The following is a 20,362-nucleotide window of genomic DNA, read 5'->3' as shown; positions in this document are numbered from 1 at the left end:
CTGTGTTGTCTTGTACTTGTTCTGACATATACACATTTAGAGTGACAAAAACTAGTTTTGTCTCAACTTCCTCAGGGGCATGTTCAACATAAGGACTTGAACTTTGGGTCAACGTTTTTTGTTGTTTATGGTGAGGTGTTGAACTGAAGTTAGACTGCAGAGAGTAAATGGGAATAACGATTACTCGTAATATTTTCTAGTATTGATGCCTCACCCACATTTTTTCACTCCATATCATCAACGTTACCATGAAGATTAAATCCAGCAGTGTTATTTGCGCTTGTACTGAGTGATAACTGTTCTATAAACACCTTCAACTCAAATCTTAAATAAAAAAAATTTCTTAATATTTAATCGCCGCTGTCTCACCATCACATTGTCCGCTACGGAGTGCAAGAGGAGGGGATGGCCCGACTGCATGGAATACAGGATAGCATCAAATACCCTACCATTAGATAATGGCAGAACACAGTGTAAATAACTAAATATCTGTCTTTAAAACGTTAACCTTAATGTCCTCGTTATCAGTCCGAACTTTAATACTGTTTGTGACAAAACCTGCATGAAGAAAAGTGTGTTTGCCTATTACACTTTCTTTCGTCTTCAAATTGTATCTCTGGGGGGGATACCACTAGTTGATGCTGTGTTGGCAAGGTGTGAACAATCACAAATTGTTGTTGTAACATATAAATACTCCGGTGACCCCCGTGCGTCATGCTGCATGATGGCACTGCTGGCCCTGCAGGACTACGCCAATGGAAGAATCAGGAGAAAAAGAGACTTCAGGGACCAAAATGCCGATTTAAATTCCCTAAAGCTGAGCTCTTGGATCTATGTACTGAATTGGGTCCAGTATGCGGCCGTCATGGAAGAGAAGATGTCCATGATTTCCAACAAGCTGGATAACATTACGGCCAAGCTGGAAAGTGAATCACAGCGTATTGAGGAGGCAGAAAATCGCATTTCTAGTGCTGAAGACAACATTGCTGATTTGGAAGGCAGGCTAGCAGACACGGAAAATAAACTCACTGCCCTCACTAACCGCATGGATGACCAGGAGGCAAGATCCCGGAGGGATAATATCAGGATTTTTGGGGTGAAAAAAGGGATTGAAAGGAGCAATGCGCTGCATTTCTTTGAAACCTGGCTGCCCAAACTTCTTCACATGGAACCCAAGAAAGGCAGGATACGACTGGACAGGTGCCACAGAGGTCTCGGTGACCTGAACCCGGGATGCCCCGTGTAGTCGTCATGAAGCTTCATTACCCAGCGGATAAAATGAAGATATTAGCACTTGGTGCGAAACAGAAGCTCAAATACGAATGGGCCAGGATCTCCATTCGTCTGGACATCCCGCAAAATGTCCTGCAGCAACGGAGGAGCTTCAACGATGTGTGCCAAAAGCTGATTTCCAAGAACGTCAGGTTCAGGATGCAATACCCTCCGCTTCACCTACAACAATAAGGATTTCTCCTTCGACACAGCTGAGGAGGCTGCTCACGTTATTGGGGCAATGGATAGGGTTCCGTGAGTACTGTGAAGAGTTACAGTAGCGTACGCTGATCGGGGTGGTTTGGTGCACAAATAAACTCTTATAACATTATGTTTAACGTAGGTGTGCTCGATTAAGGTGAATCTATATGCTACCCCGTGCACACAGCGCCCTATGGGTGGCTACACACAAGCTGACTTTGTGATGTACTGGCTACACATAAGGTGACTTTATTGTCGGGGTTCGAGTCGGGAGTGAGTGGGTGTCATGACAGCTGCGTTTCGCGGAGAACAACTGTGGACCATGGTCAAGTGCGCTCACAACACGCGTTGTTTCCTCCCAGCTCCAAGGGACCCTTTGTTTTGTATCCCTGAGAGCACTGTTCATGCTGCGTCCAAAGGGACACTTTGTTTAAGCTGAGTGTGTTCAATGACGAGTACACGTTCCTAGTACTTGTGTGGTTTGAAGATACTGTAAGTTTAAAGAGAGTGACCCTCTGGGACCCACTTTTTTCATTTTTTTATACTCTCTTGTTTTCCTTATCTTAGTTCCCTTTTTTCTTCTCATTTTGTGCCCTTGTACTATTTCTTTTATGTGTCTTGCTTTAAGACTAGATGCACTCATAGGGCCCTATCTTGCACTCAGCGCAATTGCCTTTGTACACCGACGCATGTATCATCCCTATTTTGCACCCGACGCACAGCGGACCTTTCCCTCCACAAACGCACTTCGGTAAATTAGGGAATATATTTGCGCTCCTGGGGGCGGTTCAGCGAAAAGAGGAGGCGTGTTCCGGCGCAAACGTTACTTGGTGCTATTCTGCAGTTTCAGAAAACAATTCCGCCACTGACCAGGAAAAACCTGGTCTAAAGTCAGTGGCTGGCGCTCTAAAGTCAGTAGCGTGTATTCAGATGCTATTTTAGGGCGCATGCCTGGCGGCCATAATGTGGCGTGTGTACGCCAACGTGCATACACTTCTCTCATCTAAATGGATGCAGCAGTTCCCATTTTTGCAAACCATACATAATTACAAAGGAAAATATTACTGAAAATGCGCTTCAGGTGTTTGGATAGGTCAGGAGGCACTTTACAGTACAATCCTCAAAAAGTCGCAGCATTCTTTGTGGCTTGTTGTGATTTACACAACATTTCCATGAATCATGGATGTGTTGATGACATAAATGAGGAAATATTAGAGGACTTAAGGAGACGTGATATTGAACTACGGCGGGATCTGGTCCGGGAGTAACGCGCGATGTGTTCCTGATGGAGCGGGTGGATGGAGATGGAGTGGGGGGAAGAGGAAGGGGCACAACAGGTGCAGGTGGTGCGTTTGGAGGCCCACGCTCCATGGCTGCAGCAATCCTCTCCAGACTTGAGGAGATGGGAGAGGGGCTGCAGCAACATCGCCACCCGGCCAAATCGGGCATTTATTACTTTGCTGCATCTCGCATCAGCAGCTCCCGCTGGCGTGCGCCAGGCAAATCCGCCGTCAAAATAGCAATCTGCCATGGAACAAGCACGCCTGCTCTTAAAGGGAATGTGAGATGACGCTTTAATTGGTTTATTGCACGTTACGCCCAAACCACACCTAGCTACTTCAGACCAACCCATTTTAGATTTGCGTCGGGCGCAAGAGTCATTTATCCTGCTGGCAACAGTGCCCGAGATCCGCCCACAAAGCTACTTGCGTTTTGCGTTTCATACTTGCGTTTCAGATTGTTAAAATAGGGCCCATAGTCAGTCATCTAACTGTGTAGAACGATGAATACCACTAAGTATGTCTCGTTTAACATAAAGGGAATAAATAATGCTGTTAAACATAAGAAACTATTTTGCTGGCTAAAGAAGGAAAAAGCTAACATAGTCCTGTTACAAGAAACCCATTTGGATGACAAGGAACATGGAAAATGTAAGAGAGAATAGGTAGGACAAATTTATTAATCGTCATTTTCTACAAGTGAGGGGTGGCCATCCTAATAAATAAAAACACTCAGTTTACTTTAGGAAAGTGTGTTAAAGATAGTCTAGGTCGATATGTTATTATTATAGGATTCTTATATGGGGAACATATAATGATTGGATGTGTATATGCTCCAAATGTGTACCAAGAAGAATTCTACTCTAAATTGTTAGCTGATGCCTCTGCAATGTCTGCAACATTCAGTATACTTGCAGGAGACTTTAACTGTGTTTTGAACCCTGAGGTAGACCAATGCCCCCTGACTAAAGTCACATCTAAAATGAGAAAGGCCAATAGAGAGCTATGTATAGATTTACGGTTGTTTGATGCTTGGAGAATTCTCCACCCTAGAGGGAGAGATTTTACCTTTTTTTTACATCCACACCAAAGTTTTTCCCGAATAGATTTCTTTGTCTCAAGGATGGTGTTAGATAGAGTAGAGGAATGTACTATAGGTACTCGTTTACTATCAGACCATGCAGATACGTCCATTATGGTTCCTCCCACTAATCCACACCACGCTAATGGCGACTAAATCCCTCACTTTTTAATAGTCCCTCATTTGTGACGTTTATGGAACAACAAATTCATATTTTTCTTTCAATTAATGATAACAATGATACCAATCCATACATACTTTGGGATACGCTCAAGGCTTACTTTAGGGGAGCCATAATTTCATATAGCACAGCCAGGAAAAGGGAAGCTTTGAGAGAGCAGCTGAATTTAGAGAGACAAATGGCTGATCTTGATAAACAACTAAAGGATAATTACTCTGCAACTCTGTTCAAAAAAGCAGAAGCCACACGGTCAGCTCTTAACCAACTCTTGACGCAAAAGGCAGATGCAGGTATCTTCCATGCAAAACACAGACTGTTTGAAATGGGTGACAAACCAGGGCGACTACTTGCACGCTTAGCAGCTAGTAGGCGTGAGGTTTGGGCTATCTCCTCCTTAAAGGACGAAACTGGGACAAATCATTATGAGACCAAAACGACGGTGGAGATGATGAAGAGCTTTTACGAAAAACTTTACACCTCAGAATCCACTACATCATCACATTGTATACAGAGTTTCTGGAAAAGCTTAATCTCCCCTCCTTATCAGAAGCAGATAAATCAGCTCTTGGAAGACCAATAACCAGTGAAGAGATAAAGCACCCTATCTTGCACTCAGCGCAATTGCCTTTGTACACCGACAAATGTATCATTCCTATTTTGCACCCGACGCACAGTGGACTTTTCCCTCCATAGACACACGTCGGTAAATTAGGGAATGTATTTGCGCTCCCGGAGGCGGTTCCAGCACAAACGTTCCCTGGTGCTATTTTGCCATTTCAGAAAACAATTCCGCCACTGATCAGGAAAAACCTGGTCTAAAGTCAGTGGCTCTAGTCTAAAGTCAGTAGCGCGTTATTCAGATGCTATTTTAGGGGCGCATGCTTGGCCATAATGTAGCGTGTGCACAACGCGCATACACTTTGCTTCTCTCATCTACACGGATGCAGCAGTTCCCATTTTTGCAAAATATTACTGAAAATGCGCTTCAGGTGTTTGGATAGGTCAGGAGGCACTTTACAGTACAATCCTCAAAAAGTCGCAGCATTCTTTGCGGCTTGTTGTGTCTTACACAACATTTCCATGAATCATGGATGACATAAATGAGGAAATATTAGAGGACTTAAAGAGAGAGAGTTGAACTACGGAGGGATTGGACACTCCGGCGGAATCTGGTCTGGAGTAGCAATGCGCGATGCACTCCTGTTGAAGCAGGTGGACGGAGATGGAATGGGGGGAGGAGGAAGGGGCACAACAGGTGCAGGTGGTGCGTTTGGAGGCCCACGCTCCATGGCTGCAGCAATCCTCTCCAGACTTGAGGAGATGCGCCCGAGAGGAGCAGCAGCATGGCCACACGATCAAGACAGGGATTTATTACTTTGCTGCATCCCGGACAGCTCCCGCTGGCGTGCGGCAGGCAAATCTGCCGTCATAATAGCAATCCGCCATGGAACAAGCGTGCCTGCTCTTAAAGGGAATGTGATATGACTCTCTGATTGGTTTATTACTTGAGTTTCAGATCATTAAAATAGGGCCCAAAAAAGGCAATCAATTCTCTGCAGAACGGAAAAGCTCCAGGACCGGATGGTTAGGGTCTAGAGTTTTATAAAAAATGATTAAACTCCATAGATGGACCTCTGCTAAGGATGTACCTTCATTCAATAGAGAAAGGTTAACCCTACCAGGCTCATTATATGCTGCCAATATATCTATAATCCTTAAAAAGGGAAAACCCCCCGACGAGTGTAGCTCATACCAGCCTGATGAATGTGGACACTCTTAATCGGATCTGACCAGACGGGCTTTATTAAAAGCAGGAAATCTTATACCAATATGAGAAAATTACTTAACATCATACAACATGCAAATACTAATCAGGCACAAGGTTTTGTAATCTCACTTGACGCCGAAAAGGCATTTGATCGCGTGGAGTGGCCTTATTTATTCACCATCATGGAAACATTTGGACTGGGGGAGGGGTTTATTAAACTCATTAAGCTGATATATTTTTCACCCAGAGCGAGTGTACTTGTACATGGTATAAAATCATCAGAGTTTAAGTTAGGGAGGACCACTCGGCAAGGGGACCCTTTGGCCCCGCTTATTTTTGCTTTGGCCATTGAACCACTGGCAGACGCTATTAGAAGCCATAACAGCATAGCGGGTTTCTAAATTAAATCCACATCATATAAGATTGCATTATATGCAGATGATGATTTTCTCACCAGTCCAGATGAGTCCATACCTGCGCTAATGTCTGTTATTCAGACCTTTGGATCCTTCTCTGGATACAAGATACATTTTAGTAAGTCAATGGCCATGCCAATTGGATATGGTCATAATGTGCCAAATATACCAAACTTTCCATTCTTTTGATCTACCTCAGGATTCTCATACTTAGGTATTTCTGTATCCCAGAATATTAAGAATTTATTGAGAACAAATTTCAACAATGTACATGAAGATATCAAGAGTGATCTTAACAGGTGGATGGATTTGCCAATTTCTTGGATGGGCAGAATTAACTTGTTAAAAATGAATGCCCTACCTTGGTTGCTTTATCCCATGCAGATGTTGCCTCTGTTTATTTCTAAAAAGGTAGCAAAAGAGGTTGAAAGGGACTTCTCAAAGTTCATTTGGCAAAAGAAAAAAAACAGGTTAAGTATGAAAACAGCTCCCAAAAGACAGTGGAGGTCTAGCATTCCCTAATATTATATTATACAATTGGGCCTGTCATAGCACATTCATATATGAATGGGTTCACTGCTATTTGAAGGGAATAGAGGACCCACTCAAATCATTGGCTTGTGTCCCATTTAGATTACTAGGGGAACTCACTAGTAAAAAAACTGCCCTTCCCAAAGTAAGGGACAATCCAATACTTCAAAGCTCTATTAAGATCTGGCATGACATGCATAGGTTTGTAGGCAGAAAGGGTGCCTTTTCCTATTTGACTCCACTTATGGGTAACAGGGACTTCCTACCTGGTGTTGATAATGTTGTATTCTGCTCTTAGTGGGAAAGGGGAGTGAGAGTAGTTGGAGATTTCTTTGATGATAATAATATCCTCATGTCCTTTCCACAAGCACAAAACTGATTTGGACTTATCTTCAAGTCCGTCACTTTATCAATAAAAATTTCAAGCTAACTCAAACAGAAACACTGAAGGGACCAATTGATAAGTTCATAATTAATTTTACATTGAATAAAGGTCTTATCACATACTATTATAATAGCCTTCAGAGTTGTAACCAACACAATGTTGATGGGCTTGTGAAGCGGTGGGAGGAGGACCATCAAAGTGTATACGATGAAGATGCTTCGGAGGGATGTATTCGGACCACTTCACTCTTATTATCAGCAATAAATTTAAATAAATACAATATACTTCATAGACAGCACAGGACACCTCATGTTATGAACAAAATTGACCCTAATAGATCACCATTGTGCCTTAAATGTAAGTTAACAAGTGGGACATATATACATTGCTTCTGGAGCTGTCCAAGAATATCAAAGTTCTGGTCATGTGTATCTAAGGAAGTGAGAGCAATATTTAAACACAGCATATGTAAAGATCCGGGCCAGAAGAAACCTCCCACTGTAAAACTCAGTGGTACAATATGTTTTTTAGAGTTTTTCCTATGGAAAGACAAGTGTCAAATTAAAAGGAAATGATGACACTTTTATGGACATATGGCGGCCTCTAATGGATTACTTGCCTAAGGATCTAAGTGAAATTATCCAAAGGGGAAACTCTGGCTTAGAAGGTGCCAGACTGAGCAGACCGGTGATAAGAAATATTTCTTATTAGGTACAAGGACACAGATTTCTTGTTTTGTTGATAGGCTGTGTCCCCCTTTTTAAAGATCAGCCACTTCTTTCTACAACAGTCGAGAACCCTTTTGCAATTATGTAAGCACATAATGTAATCTGAAAACTGCTGCCCTGATTAAAAAAACAATGCAACTGATCTCAGCTATTCTGTCTGTAATGGAGTGGAATGGAAATTTCTAAGTGACTCCAAACTTTTGACCGGTAGTGTATGTGTATCCTGAACTGTTTTCATGCAATGCATTTACTGTAAAGGTCAGAATACAGAATTTCCCTTTTGTTAAAACCAGGCAAATCCCCCTCAGAAAGAACATCGTACCTTCCTATATCGTTAATGTCATGTGACACCAAAATACTATGCAACTATTATTCCCATCCTGATCGCTAATGATCAAAACGGCTTTGTGCAGGGCAGACAGGCATTTCATAACACGCGCAGGCTGTTGAATATCTTATATGGGAAAAGGACCATGCCAAGGACCATGCAATCCTGTCTCTAGATGCTGAAAAAGCTTTTGACAGGATTGAATGGAAGTACCTTTTTAATATACTTGATTTGGTTTAGGGGAAACATGCCTTAAATGGATTCAATTATTATATACTGAACCATTAAAAGGAAATTAAAACGAATGGCCTATTTTCAAAGCCCTTTAATCTCTATAGATCAACACAACAAGGCTGTAACATGTCCCCTCTATTTTTTTTATTTGCCATCGAACCCTTGGCCATGTCTATCTGTCAGTCGTCTGAAATCACAGGTATGACTATAGGTGAGACGGAGCATCGTTTGTCTCTATTCGCAGACGATATTGTTGTGTTTTTAACAAATCTGGGAACCTCAATTAATGCACTTAGCCTACTCTGAATGAGTTTGGTCAGTTTTCTGGCTATAAAGTCAACAACAGCAAAAGTGCCTTATTATTACTAAATAGAGAATAATAATAATAATAATAATACATTTAATTTGTAATGCACTTTATATTTACGCAAATCTCAAAGTGCTACATGATAGTGCTAAAAATTATGGAGAGCATGGAAAAAAAAAGAAGTAAATAAAAGGAAAAGGGCACAAGTTCACTCAAAAGCTCTCCTAAAAAGGTGGGTTTTAAGGCCACGTTTAAAAGCATCCACAGTCTGTGGGGTCCTCAGGTGGTCAGGGAGAGCATTCCACAGACTGGGAGCAGCTGAGCAGAAAGCCTGATCTCCCATTGTACAGAGCTTTGTCCTGGGAGGTTTAAAAAAATATGCTGAGGCAGATCGGAGGGTACGTGTTGAGGTCTGTGGGGTGAGGAGTTCCTTGAGGTAGGGGGGGGCTTCACCATGAATGCACTGGTGGGTAACATACCTGTCAAGTTTTGGATTTGAAAATAAGGGAAATTTTCCGGCGCCCACCGTGAGCAGTCCCACCACCCCAACCAAGCTCCAGTATCCCTTACATTTTAAGACAGGTGTACAAGAAAGCTAAAATCACCACTTGATGCAGAATGATGAAAACATTTACAATTTATAACATTGCTTGTCTTTACATTTACATTTTATTTTCATTCCACATTCTTTTCATTTCATATTGATTTTCTTTTACAGTTTTTCTTTTCATTTCACATAAAAAATCTTTACTCTTTTAGTGAGTTATTGTACAAATTTGTTGCAGACTTTGCATTCTTTAAGACTGTTTTGGAAGGAGTGTATTTGTGGGCTGGGCCAAAGTGGTTAATTTTACATGAGAGTAGAGCGCAAACAGTTCTGTTGTCTAACGTCATCCTATTCTCTGTAACAATCTTTCGTACCATGCTAAACACCCTTTCTGAACTTGCATTGCTATGGGGAATGCATAGTAAAGCCTTCATAAGTTTTGGCAGCGCACCGTCTCTGTCGTAGCGTTTTTTTTTCTGTTTTTTTCCCTGCGTTGTTACTCATCATCTGACCTCACACACTAACCTCGCGTCAACTGCCGCCTACAGTACTAGTAGGCATAGATATATGCTGTAGTAGGCTACTGCCTACTACAGCAGGTTATACTACAGGTTATCGCGAGGCTAGTGACAGAGCTCAGATTGGGAATGTTTTTGTTTTTTTTACTCCGCTCGGGCCCGGGCTATTATTATTTTTTAATAACGCAGGTTAAAATACGGAAGATTTACGGGAAAATACTAATACGGGAGGACGGCGGGAAAGAAGGGTAAAATACGTGACTTTCCCGGCCAAAACGGGATACTTGACAGGTATGGTGGGTAAGGAGGGAGACCTTGTACTCAACCCTGAGTGAGACAGGAAGCCAGTGGAGTGATTTGAGGATGGGGTTGATGTGGTCATATTTGCGCACCCTCAAAAGAAGAGGTCGTCCCCCGAGCCACGCACAGTTTGCAAATGCCCCAGAAGGATTATATCACTCAATTGACCTCTCGCCGGCCCCTCCCCCAAAACGGCCATTGTCCAATCACACATCCTCGCAACCGTTACTATGTGAGCAGGTCCGACAAACAAGCAAGAAGGTGAAGCGGTGTGCCCACGGCGTTTGTAAATCGGACACTAGATACCCCGAGAGATTGTCTGGAGGATTCATTTGCACTAACGTGTTTACTATTTGGCAGCCTGAAAACTGTTATTAAAGGCTGTAGAAAGAATGCGGAATGAAAAGAGATCATGCGGTCAATAGTGTTGCCGTAGTAAATCGGACTCCAGCTGAAGTTTATAGCCTACATCCTTGACACATGTATTCTATAGTCCTAATAGTAATATACAGGCTTATATTGCAATCTCTTAGGCCTACATGTAGGTGTACTTATATTTAAATAAACACACAGTAGCTGAGTTTATGCAGTGTCTTTTATTTTACTCGTTTTTTTCATGAGTCAGAACGAGGCAACAGCTGCGGGAGAGTGCGTGTCCTCCGCCCCCCCCTTGCTGGACCCGATGTTATAGCCCTACTGGTTTCTACACTAACTGGTTTCCGTATGTTGTGTTTACCTAACAGCTGCCGATGTGGTCCGCCTGTGTCACCAGATTCGTCACATAATCACAAACATATTACTGGTGATTTTCAAATCGTTTCCCAGATCTACTGTCGCAAAAATGTTTGTCTAAGTAATCGCCACATCACAGCCACCTACAACAACAAAAAAAGATCTAAAAACAATATAATCATTTAAGTTCGGGTCGAGCTGGTTTCGATCTTGTGGCATAAATATAATAGTTAACACCTAAGTCGGCAGCTCTACACAGTGAGCTATCAAAGCTCTGAATGAAGCTGCTTCCAGTCACCTATCTATCGGCTACGTCATCACCCAGGTAACAATTTGATTTGAGCTGATCTAAAACAACTGGTTACCTGGGCTTAGTTGAGGAAATACCCGATGGTAGTTTTCACGTTTCTTTCCTCACATCTACGGCCATATGGACTACTACTACTTCATCACAGCCACCTACTAAACTACACATTGGGACTGATACATATGTTTTAACAGTAACGATAACTCGTGGTCTAATATTGTCGATATAGGCTACACAATTGTTACCACCGAGTCACAGAAAAGTGGTAGTAGGCTGCATGACTCAGTTTGAATGCATGCCATGGTCTTCATGATTTACAGTCATCGTCTCTCCTTCTGTGTAACCTATATGGTATGGCATATAGTAGCCTAATATATACCTCAGAATTTGCAAAATAACGGCTTGTAATACAGTGTTAACCTACTTGAGTTTGGCGGAATTAACCAAGCATGTTAATGTGTCTCTAATCGAATCATTCCATCCAAACTGATGTAAAGTTGTTCTGAAATCTAACTCCGACACAGCAAAGTAGCTATTGATATTTTTTAATGAGCTTATTCATCTTTAGTGATAGGAGTTTCTCTCTAGGTTTAACCCAGTGCGCACCTTGTGGACAAAATAAAACACCAGCATATTACAACATGAGAAACATCACATTCATAGCCTTAATTATTACAAGCCACTTCCAAAAACGCATTCATAACGAATCAGTACAATTGCAAGAAGGCGCAAAAAGAAAGTTGATCTGTATATATGCCTTAATCGCCTCCCAGTGATTGCTAACATCAAAGGAACATTTTGTTTTGGGTTGATCTGAAACAATAATAGGCCTATAATTTCCTCATTGTAATATTGTAGCCTCCCTTCGGCGTAGGCTATACCCGACTCTGTTGCTATTCCTCTATCAACACTTTTTAAATGTAGGCTATAGCGTAATGTCCACAATCACATTATGTAGCCTATATTAGTTTTTGGAAGTGGCTTGTAATAATTAAGGCTATGAATGTGATGTTTCTCATGTTGTAATTGCTGGTGTTTATTTTGTCCACAAGGGCGCAACTGGGTTAAACCAGAGAGAAACTCCTATCACTAAAGATGAATAAGCTCATTAAAAATACTAATAGCTACTTTGCTGTGTCGGAGTTAGATTTCAGAACAACTTTACATCATTTTTGGATGGAATGATTCGATTAGACACATTAACATGCTTGGTTAATCCGCCGCCAAACTCAAGTAGGTTAACACTGTATTACAAGCCGTTATTTTGCAAATTCTGAGGTATATATTAGCGACTATATGCCATACAATATAGGTTACACAGAAGGAGAGACGATGACTGTAAATCATGAAGACCATGCATTCAAACTGAGTCATGCAGCCTACTACCACTTTTCTGTGACTCGCTGTAACAATTGTGTAGCCTATATCGACAATATTAGACCACGAAGTTATCGTTACTGTTAAAACATATGTATCAGTCCCAATGTGTAGTTTAGTAGGTGGCTGTGATGAAGTAGTAGTAGTCCATATGGCGTAGATGTGAGGAAAGAAACGTGAAAACTACCATCGGGTATTTCCTCATCCAAGCCCAGGTAACCAGTTGTTTTAGATCAGCTCAAATCAAATTGTTACCTGGGTGATGACGAGCCGATAGATAGGTGACTGGAAGCAGCTTCATTCAGAGCTTTGATAGCTCACTGTGTAGAGCTGCCGACTTAGGTGTTAACTATTATATTTATGCCACAAGATCGAAACCAGCTCGAACGAACTTAAATGATTATATTGTTTTTAGATCTTTTTTGTTGTTGTAGGTGGCTGTGATGTGGCGATTACTTAGACAAACATTTTGCGGCTAGTAGATCTGGGAAACGATTTGAAAATCACCAGTAATATGTTTGTGATTATGTGACGAATCTGGTGACACAGGCGGACCACATCGGCAGCTGTTAGGTAAACACAACATACGGAAACCAGTTAGTGTAGAAACCAGTAGGGCTATAACACCGGTCTCCTGACAGCAGAGGGGCTGGAAAAACAAGCCGAAATAACTCGGGCCAATGGTACAAATAAATCGTTCACGTTGAAGAGAAAACGTTTCATAAATGAGGGCCAACGTGAGCGGTGCCTACAATGGATAAAACCGTGTGGACAAATGTGTTGAACATTACGAAGCATAAATACGTCTGCTCAAAGGTAAGGCTAACAGCTAACTAGTTACCGTGTTGTCTAGATCTACTAACTAGACGCAAGAACACAAATTGGACCAAAGTTAACCTACTCTCTAAGCTAGCTAAGTTTAACGAGCCCTTTAGCTTTAGCCAACATTAGTTAACATGTTAGCTAATGCTAGCTACATTAGCTGCTGTTGTGTTGGGTCTTTGAGCTCCCCAACTTTATTTTTCGTCAGTTTACAACAAAGTCGAACATTTGAATATATCCCTCCACTGCATACTGTAACCCCTTTTGCCTCGATCTGGAGGATATCGCGGATGTATTGCTCCAAAAAAGGTCACTGACACGCACGGGTATACCTCCTCCCGTCATGGCAATCTGTCGCGCTGGTCGTGTTTGACCATTTGTTTGTCGGACGTAGCAACAGTAACTAAGGGGGGCGGGGCTTGGCGAAAGGCTAATTATGACCCTCTGCTAAAAGAAGTAGGAGAATCTCTGGAGAAATGGAGTTCAATGCCTATTTCTATGATAGGACGTATAAATATTATTAAGATGTCTATCCTGCCCAAATTTTTATATCTTTTTCAGTCCATCTCTGCCCACCTCTTTCTTCTCCACACTTAACAAAAACTTCACCCGCTTTTATATGGAATAGTAAGCGTCCTAGACTGCGACTCTCCCTGTTACACCTACCATTTGAACGTGGGGGACTAAGACTGCTTCATATGAAACTTTACTATTGAGCAGCCCAACTCCGTGCAGCTATGTATTACTTTCTCACTACGGAGGGCCCAGCATGGATAAAGATAGAAAATAACACATTAGAACTGCCACTGCACTTGTACCTTTACTCGGCACCAACCAAAATACTCAAACAGCGTGCACATAATCCATTCCTCAAAAATACTATATTGATCTGGCACGAGGCCCACAAATTTTTTAATGAAACTCCCAAACTCTCAGGTTTTACACCTATTTGGGGAAAAGAAAACTTCACAGCAGGGATATGTGATATGGGATTCAAACACTGGCTAGAAAAAGGACTAAGCAAAAGAAAAGACTTGTATAATGAAGGGACTCTAATGTCATTCCAACAATTAATGGATAAACACAACCTTCCCAAGAATTTTGTTTTTAAGTATTTGCAAATTCGAAGCTTTGTATATTCCCAAATTAAGACTACCTTAGAACCTATATTATCTACTCTCGAAAAATTCACGGTAAGCCATTTACATGCCAGAGGTCAGTTGTCAAAGTTTTATGATATACTATTAGCAGGCTCCAAGGAGAACTCCATATCGTATTTAGGAGCATGGAAGAATGATCTTCAGGTAAAGATCTCTATAGAGGACTGGGAGAAGGCATGTCTTCACGCCCAAACCCAAACTATAAATACTAGATTTAAACTGTTGCAGTATAAGTGGTTGCTCAGGACTTATATTACTGCGGTTAAATTACATCATTTTAATCCTGAGATCCCTGATACATGTAGTAAGTGCACTGGAGAAATTGGCACTCTCTATCATTGTATGTGGAAATGCCGAAAACTCCAGGTATTCTGGAAAGAGGTTCTAGGGCTGACTTCTGAATTGACAGATATGGTTGTTCCCATTGAAGCTAAAATGTGTTTACTACACATATACCCTGGAGATTTCCCAGTAAACAAAAGAAGAAACGCAAAGAAACGCAAACTGATCAATTTCTGCAGTTTGTTGCAAGCCAAACGTGTAATTGCCTTAACCTGGAAGGATACTCAGAGACCTGATTCTAGACAGTGGGTTAAGGAGATGTCTTGCAGTCTGGCACTAGAAAAATTGACCTACATAGCAAGAGGGAAAGTTGAGGATTTTTATAAGATAAGGATGCATTTCTTAAATTTTATGAACATGAATATCCATATGCCTGGAAACGGGTAAGCGCTGGCACTGTCAGCAATACTACCGAAAACTCAATAAATAAAGTTCTGAAAAAAAAAAAAAGGTCAGTATACAGGGGTCAGGCGGCTGGTTTGACCTTTTGTACAATCTAGGCGACATGTCAAACTCAAGCCCCGGGGGCCAAGATTCGGCCCTCGCTAACTTTGATCCTGCCCGCATATCAATTGTAACTAGGCCTGCCTAGTTATGCCAAACCAAAAAGACAGGAAACTGTTTTCAAACTGCAATTACACTACACTCAAAGCAGAATTTGGCAGATTTGCCGACTTTGAGACTCAGAGTTTACCACAGAGAGTTTGCATATTCAGGCTGTGGGTAGGAGTATGGGAGCCTCCTTTTTAAATTGTAATCAGAAAGTATTGTTTTGCTTGATTTGCTAAATTCTATGATGGTTAAGGAACGTTTTTGTGGAAATTAAGGGCTTTATGTGGACCAACTTGTATGTGAGAAGGCTATGTGAGACATGCAATAATACAGTCAAAAATATTTGACTTTTGATTAATAAAAGCATGTCAATAAACTCTACATGTCTGCCCCTTGAGTGTAGTTGAGTTAGACACCCATGGTTTTGTTTGGCCACGGCACGGAGATGCGAGTGATTGCAGGCTTGATGCAGAAACCTCAGACGCTGCCTCAGGACCATTGAGAAGCACAGGAGGACAGATTTGACCCAGCTTGGCTGAGAAAAAGACTGCAAGCAAGCTGACCATTAATCACATCTCAGTGGTCAAACTGTACGACGTAGTAACATAACATCGCCACAAAGCATTGTCTGGAAAATTATTAAAACAAAATGACGACCGTGTTTCCCCAAGAAAAGTTGTTTTGCCCGGTGGCAAGTGCCTTTTTTTCATCCGGCTAGGGCCAGTCACAGACTGATGGCAGCGTTAATGTAGAGCCCAATAGTTTCTTTGATAACAGACTCATGGACAGGATCGCAAAATAGAGAATTTAAAAAAACTATAAGACAGATTCCATAGGGCCCTATATTAAGTCAGCACTAAAAGCTAACTGGAGATTTGAAAACATGACTACGTCTGAGTTTCCAACCAAGCTGCCCTCTGCCCTGAAGGTAAAAACATGTCTAAAAATAGATAAAAAATTATTCACAGTGGCTCAGGCCTGGTGTGGGGAAACTTAGGCCACCAGGCTTGCAGTATACTGGGAGAAACCCTAGATTATTTTACTTTTTCAACCCCTGGCCCAATGGAGCAATAGGCTAATTGTATTAACTGGCGGTGCAAAACACAACGTTAGAGATCTTTAAAGTTATCATGAGGAGTGAAAAAATATTCTGGTTTCATTATGAAACTGTGGCAGGACGCCGCAGTCTTGGTAATGAATGGGAAACACAGGATTTGAGTTGATGGAATGAACATTGTCATTTTGTGTGTTACCAGATGCAGGCTCTGTCTCTGGGCAGCAAATTTGAGGCTGAGATTCTAGAAGAAAAAGAAGAACGCAAGAGACAGGAAGTGGAGAAAAAACAGAGACAAGCGGCCTTCAAGCAGCTGCAGTCAGCCTTCTGCTCCTGACCCTCCACAGATACCAACCCTGACAGGCACACGTCTCGGTCCACTGAGTCAGCACTTCTCATTCCACTTACACTTTAATCAATTGCATTGCTCAGAATTTGGGATATTATAACAAAACTAGAAAGAAGCATTGAAGTAAATACTTTCTAAAATATTTGAAAATACCTTCAACCACTTAACAGGCAAGATTTATTCATTTCAGACTTTCTGCAGCTGTTCAACAGGAAACAACCAGGCAAACACACAGGAAATGTTGAGTAATATCTCTAAATTCATGGAAATATCAGATTTATTGTGCATTTCTATGGAACTTCACTTTGTCTCCCTCTGTACAAGAACTGGAAGTTTTCACCTTGAGGGAATTTGACTTGTTTAGGTAAAGTTAAGCTGTATTCAGTCAGTACTGTTAACAACAGGTATTAAATGGGCTTATTTACAACCTGCAATGTAATAGAAATAGTATAGTAATAGATAATATAATGAATGAATAACTGTAGCATAATATTTTAATTATTGTAGAATAAAATAGTGTGGAAATATTAGCCACTGACTTTGACTCCGTGTACTGATCCAACACTAAACAGGCTGTGCTCTGATGGCTTCCATCTATAGTATATAGTATGCCACTTCTGATAATGATTTGATCCACATAAGGTGCACTCCCTGGTTTGGATATTCTGCCCCAAATCCCCACATGACCACTAAAACTCAACAGTGAAGTGTCAAGTTTCAAAATCAGGGAGGTTATTTTCAAAGGAGGACTTCAACATTTTGGGAAATAGGTTAATTTGATCAAAAGACTGATACCAAGCTCATGTTTGTGTGTTAGGTACACAGATGAAGTCAGGATGTGGTTAGCCTAGCTTAGCATAAAGACTAGAAGCAGAGAAAAACAGCTAGCCTGGCTAAAAGCTGTCCAACAACCCCTCTAACACGGGGTTTACCCCCGCCGACTGGCGCTGCCTGCTTCCCCTCGGCGACCATGTTAACCAACGGTGCTGTTCACACAGGACGCCCCGCGCCATGCAGCTTCAAAAATGCCTCGCCATATAGCAGTCATTATGGCGTCTGGTCTATTTTTACCACATTTTTAAATGATATAGAAGGCATATTATAGATGATATAAATCTTCTGCCCCTCTCCTGCTGTTCTCAAGTTTCAATTCCCCAGATTTTTACATGATAAAATATCAAAACCTGCCCATGCTCTAGATTTACTCAGAAATAGCCTTGTGTCACTGCTGTATGTGACTGTGCTTTTTGTTTTTTTTATGACGTAGGCAACTAGGCACGCATGCACGCAATTTCTTAGTTTCATGAAATGAACAAGATGTAACATGTGAGCGTTAGATGTTTTGGTTGGTGCATGTTTTTTCCTTTGGACAGAGCCAGGCTAGCTGTTTCCCCCAGCTTCCAGTCTTTATGCTAAACTAGGCTAACAACGGCCTGACTCCAGCTCACTTCATCTACTCTCAGAAAGAAAGCAAATAGATCTATTTTCCAAATATCTTTAATAATTCCTTTAAATGTTTATTCTATGTCTAAACCAAGGTGAACCACAGCAGACTGAAGACTTTAAACTGCATTAGTAAAAGCACACATTAAAAATTTAAGCATGCTTACATGTTGTACCAGGGTTTCTCAACCCTCACTTGGCTTGTGATTCTATTTTTAGGATCTAAATTGTCATGACCTCTCCAACTGCACAGGTAATACTTTGTCATGTGCATTTAAGTGTGGTGTATGTCTCTGTTTTTCATAGCATGCAATGCATGCAGTGCAAGTGTCTTATTTAGGCTAGATATTGTGATACATTTTAAATCATCAGTTTAGCTTATTTCCCATGTAAAACAGATCAGAATTAGAAATCTCATGCACTCCTGTATGCATAACAAATGAGTGAAGCGGGTCACCTCTGCACCAGAGTAGACCTGCACTCCTGTCGCTATGATAAGTGACAGTGTCTCTGGAATGGTTCTCCATCAGTCTGCTTGAGTCTGTGTGGATCCACAACACCAAATGAATGCTCTGCAATGTTTGAATCATTTCTTTAAAACTGACGCTTTCATGGCTTACACACTGTAACATAAGAAATTAGTCTAATTTGTAGCTTTTCAGAGTGTATGTAGCGAGAGGTACTCCAGGGATTTAGTATTGCACTTTCATAAAGTTAAGGAACTGCAAGAGACAGATTTTAAAAGTCTTGTCAATCTCCCAAAACACAGGCTCCTACAATCCCCATAATGCAATCCTAGATCTAATCTTTGATTGGACACTGCCGTCCTCCTGCTGGGAGCATGGAAAATAAAAAATAAACAAAATACACCTACCAACACCTTTTAAAGCTTACACAAACATTTCTGTTTAGTTGCTCTTTTTGTGCAAACATAACTATGTTAAACACATTTTGTGTTTTTTTTTATTTTAGGGGAGTGACTCCCCAACTGTGGGGTGCAACCACTCTGGGTGCTGCTGGGTTTTTTCTTGACATCTAGTGTTCAATGTTACTAAAGAAGGGAAAGTGTCACAAATATACAACACATCTTTAATATGCCAAACCTAAATAATCCATGTAAAGAAGGCATATCCGTGTCCAGAACCTGCTCTTTCCTCCACCTGACCGCAGCCTGTGTCAGGATTTGTAAGTCTTGGGACAGGAGTGCATTTGGGCTTGATATAGAGATGGAAGGCTGACAAATTCTGGCAAAGGCAGCAGTCATGTGCCATATACAAGCTCCATTCCTAACTCCTAAACACTAATTCCTAAACACAAGTGTTTGATAACTTTGGTGTCATTTGAATTTTGGAACCTAAAAATGGAGTCACAGGCCTGAAAAAGCTGAACCACTGACCTAAGCGGTGCTTGAAGTGCAGTTTATGTATCTGGCCCTCTTTTTTTTAGCTCTAGTAATGTATTTAAGTTGTAGCACGTTCAAGTTGTCATATAACAAAACTACTGTGCATATCACATCCCTTCTTTTGTATTTGTTGTGGAAATTGACAATGTATTTTTTCATAGATAAAATAGTATATATTGTTATTTGTTTTAGCAGAAACTTAACATGAAAAAGGTCAGTGAAATATATTTTTGGGCACTTGTAAAGATATTGTGTTGTTATATTCCCTGTCAGATGGAAGTTTAATTTGATTGCAATAAAGTATAAATAATAAGAAATACTCATAAAGGAGGCTTGGTAGCATTATTGGGAAATTCTCCACTATTCATACTGTAGATAGTGATGTATTGTTTACGCAATCCCTCACTGGGGACTGGAGCCTATCCCAGCATGCATTAGGCATGAGTCAGAATACCACTTCACCACAGGGCTAACTTCCATCCCATTCTCTTGAGCTGCAAACCCCCAGCTCCTTCCTTCCTAGAGCCAACTGGTCTATGGATGACCACAAGTGTGATGGAAATAATTATACAGTAGTTCATGAATATGTATCTACTTAAAAAAAGAAATTAATCAAATAATTGACTAATGATGTAATTAATACATACATATAAGGACAAAATTTGTAAGTATGTCATTAAAGCTATAGTGCGTAGTTTCTGTTTCCCTCATGAGGAATTTCTAAGTAATGATAACCAAACAGTTG

General features: G+C 41.1%; 1 protein-coding gene across 1 annotated transcript in view; it reads left to right on the top strand.

Moving 5' to 3' along the window:
- The window catches only part of efhd1 (EF-hand domain family, member D1), a 70,455-nt gene extending 50,519 nt beyond the window's left edge, over positions 1-19,936 (top strand). The window contains exon 4 of the mRNA XM_039826347.1: positions 16,626-19,936. Within this exon, the coding sequence (XP_039682281.1) occupies positions 16,626-16,760 (135 nt within the window). The 3' untranslated portion in view covers positions 16,761-19,936. The remainder of the gene's footprint in view (positions 1-16,625) is intronic.
- Positions 19,937-20,362: the final 426 nt, after the last annotated feature.

The sequence above is a fragment of the Perca fluviatilis genome, chromosome 2 (genome assembly GCF_010015445.1).
Source record: "Perca fluviatilis chromosome 2, GENO_Pfluv_1.0, whole genome shotgun sequence".
NCBI classification, from domain to species: domain Eukaryota; kingdom Metazoa; phylum Chordata; class Actinopteri; order Perciformes; family Percidae; genus Perca; species Perca fluviatilis.
Note: the sequence above shows the minus strand (reverse complement) of the source record. Positions and strands in the feature narration are given on the sequence as shown.